At 48.8% G+C, this 3,593-nt stretch overlaps 1 protein-coding gene across 1 annotated transcript; it reads right to left on the bottom strand.

Annotated features, from left to right (window-relative positions):
* Positions 1-357: 357 nt before the first annotated feature.
* On the bottom strand, positions 358-1,525 carry LOC119366827 (peroxidase 5-like). Its single transcript, XM_037632558.1, has 2 exons — positions 1,307-1,525; positions 358-1,182 (listed from the first exon to the last, which is right to left on the bottom strand). Exons 1-2 carry the CDS (start codon positions 1,523-1,525, stop codon positions 358-360), a joined length of 1,044 nt encoding a protein of 347 aa, XP_037488455.1.
* Between the last annotated feature and the right edge of the window lie 2,068 nt (positions 1,526-3,593).

Below are 3,593 nucleotides of genomic sequence, written 5' to 3'. Positions count from 1 at the left end.
GAAGATAATCAGGCTTGTAGGTCGCTTGGTTGTACTTTTTTTTTCATAAACAGTTTTGCTAAGTCTCAGTTACTGACACTTCGTTATGGCTCAACTGATGTTATATTTCTTTGATCTTTCATAGAGATTCGTATTTTTTTCTTTTAGTTTTTTATATATATACGATATCAGTTGACTGACATTTGGTTATGTTTCAGTAGACCGAGACCTAGCCACATCATTTTATAAATCATTCATAGTTTTATTTGCGGTGAATATCGAAGTAGTACAAGTTAGGTAGAGGACAAACTTGTGAATTCAAACCATTACTATACGCTGCACATGATCGAGTTCAGGACGGTGTACGTCGTGGCAGTTTCAGTTGGTGGTTCTGCAGTGCTTCCTGATCTCGAAGCGGCTGCCCTCGGCGGGGATCTCGCTGAGCTTGGCCATGGCCTTGCCGAATAGCAGGTACCACGTGGCGGCGTCGTCCCTAAACTCCCGCATGTCCCTCCCGGCGGCGCCGGTGGTGTCGTTGCGCAGCTCCCAGTCGGACCTGAAGAGCACCTTGTTCTGGAGGTTGGCGTGGTAGTAGCTGTTGTCCAGGACCCCCCTCGCCGCCCTCGACGTGTCCACCCCGCTGGCGTTGTGCCCGGAGGCGTTCCGGAAGGCCAACTCCATGTCGCGGATGTTGTTGGGCTCCGTCGGGTCCGGCGTCCCTTGCACGCCCTTCTGCTCCTCAATGTGCTCCGCGAGGGCTCTCTGGTACCTGGCGCTGATCGGGGTGGCCGTGGCGTTGTCGAGCCGGTCGCGGAACGACGAGAGGTGGGCGACGCCGACGGCGTGGGCGCCGGAGAGGACGACGAGCTCCGTCTGGGTGAAGTTCCTGCCGGCGAAGTTGGCCTTGAGCTGGGTGAAGTTGAAGGTGGATGGAGGGAGGACGGCGTCGGCGGCCGCGGCGGACGACCTGACGCCGTCCTTCCGCCCCGTTGTGACGTCGTAGGCGATGTTGCCGCGGCTGAGGATGAAGGTCGCGTCCCGGGCCGCCAGGACGACGATGTCCGCGCAGGAGACGCTTTCGCCGAGCTTGCCCTTGATCCTGTCGATCAGGTCGAAGCCCTCGAGGCCGATGTTGTTCGTCGCGTCCTTCTCCGTGCTGCCGCCGTCCGGCGCCTTGTCTAAGAGCACCGATCCATCGCAGCCCTGCACGTACATCATTTTACGCAGCAAATCAATACCAAGTGCATGCATGGATAGATACATCTGTCATCGACGGCAATACGGCATGCAAATTTGTCGGATCATGGCTTTGCTTATGCATACGTACGTGGACCCAGCAGTCGTGGAAGAGCAACCGGACGAGGGCGGCGCCGATGCGCGGGTTTTTCTTGATGGACATGGCCACTTCCTTCTTAACCGTGTCAGCAACATCGTGCTTCTTGCCGCCGCCACCGTCGGCCAGCACGGGCTGCCCGTGCCCGGCGAAGAAGGCGAGCGACAGGCAGACAGACACCGCGATGGCGCCGGCGCTGAGCTTGATCACCATCGTAGATCGATCTGGAGATGGATATTGCGAACTGAAGATGGATTGTTGTGTGTTTGTGCGTGTCTAGTGAGGTTGAGATCCAGCGGTATATATAGAGCTCAGCTCATCACGACGTTGATCACGACGAAGCAGAGAGCTGCATGCAATGCATGGGTGCGCGCCGGAGATCCCGCTGGGCTTCGATAGCTTGCATGCACTACACCTGACGCAATTGTCAATCCTGCTGCTGCTTGTCGTTAAAGCATTTGGCGTAACGCGTGTTTAATTAATCAACTGCTTGGATACAGTCGATGCCAGAAATGCAGGCCAAGCAAGCATGCATCATTGTGCGCAACACATCCACAACTAGCTTAGCTTAATCTCTGGATAATCAGCTGGAGCGCGTGGTGTCGTTACGCCACCAGAAAAATATAATATACTATTGGTCAACGTACGCGCATGCAAGTTGCCACGGATTTCCTTGTGCCTGCATAATAGATCACGGTTGCACCGTTTTGTAATCAAAATCTCGCGGATTTGCCGATTCTCAATTTTCCTCTCCCTCACATCTTATTAATCTGAATTGAACGTTACTGGTTCCAAAATGCCGTCCGAAAAATATTCAATTTTAATCAAAGCTTTCTTGCAGTCGTTTTTCCTTTTTTTGAGCACTCGCGGGGGAGCTCCTATTCCGCGCGCTGCTTGCTGGGAAAGGTGCAGCGCTTGAACTTGGGCAGACCGAGGGCGGGGCGGGGCGGGGCTTCCTTGTTTCTTTTCATTTCTTTTTTGTTTTGTTTTGGATTTTTTTTTGCTTCTTTAAAAAAGTTTGTGATTTAGAAAAAAGTTTAGAATTTTAAAAAATGTTCACTAATTCAAACAAATGTTCATGAATTCAGAATGTTTTTCACGAATTCCAACAAATGAACATTTTTTAAATTTTGATGACTAAAAATTGAATTTTTTATGAATATTTTTTGAATTTTTATGAATGTTTTCGAATTTAGATGAGTAGTTTTTGTATTTGATGAACAAATGTTAATTTCAGTGAACATTTTATGAACTAGATGATTTTTTTAATTTGATATTCTTGTAACAATTCATGAATTTTTTTGAATAAGGAAAACAAAAAATGAAAAAGAAAAAGGAAATGGAGAAAAAACCAAAAGAAAAGGAAGAAAAAAACCCGGTTTGGGAAGGTTGTAGTATGTTCCCAAAACCGGAAGGTTAGTTGGGCTGGCCCACATGTACGCAATGGGGATCCAAGGGGAACACACCCTGTCGCTATCGGGCAACCTACGTGCAAATATGATCCCCGAATCACGAGAGGGTGGAGGGGAGTTCCCACATGAACTGAATGCATTACTCAAAGAACCATCAGGCTAGTTTCATAGAATCGCCCTAGCGCGTGAGGAGGGATATCAATGCCAAGGTAGGACAACAACCTTCTAAGAGTGCACAGTAAATCAAAAAGTCCAAAGAGACAAATCATTAACAATGTTTCTAACGGTAAGCCCTTTGCATGTCTTGCCACAAAAGACACAAGCATTCCTCGATTCCCAAATGTTCAAGAGGATATAGAGGGACACAAAAAGCTAGATGTTGTTGTCGAGGCCATGTAAAGAGGGTGCATCCCAAATAAGGTCAATGGAGATGGGGGCCGGTGGGAAACCCCAAGTCGAGCCAAACCTGAGGCGCACAAGGACACCGAATGAAAAAGGTGCAACACATTCTTGTAGGGCGTCGCAGCATGGCCGAGGCATGTAGAGCGATCTTCTTGTTGAAGAGATTGTTCCTAGTATTTGGCTGATCTTTGAAGAGTAGCCAACCCACAACCTGATCTTGATTGGAACCTTGGAATCAATTAGAGGCTATCTTTTCTTTCCGCCAAAAAGAAAAAAAGAAAAGGAAATAGGCTGTCTTTTCGACCTTGATGTGTAGTACGTGCGATACAGGCCAGCTTAAGGCGGGAGCCAAAGACACCAGTTTGCTTCTTCGTTGTCGCCATCGAATATACTCCGCCCGCCTTTTACTATGGCTGCTCTTCCAGACTTGTAGGCTTCTATCTAGTGACGTTGCAGGCCGGAGCGAG

Source organism: Triticum dicoccoides, chromosome 1A (genome assembly GCF_002162155.2).
Source record: "Triticum dicoccoides isolate Atlit2015 ecotype Zavitan chromosome 1A, WEW_v2.0, whole genome shotgun sequence".
Classification (NCBI taxonomy): domain Eukaryota; kingdom Viridiplantae; phylum Streptophyta; class Magnoliopsida; order Poales; family Poaceae; genus Triticum; species Triticum dicoccoides.
Note: the sequence above shows the minus strand (reverse complement) of the source record. Positions and strands in the feature narration are given on the sequence as shown.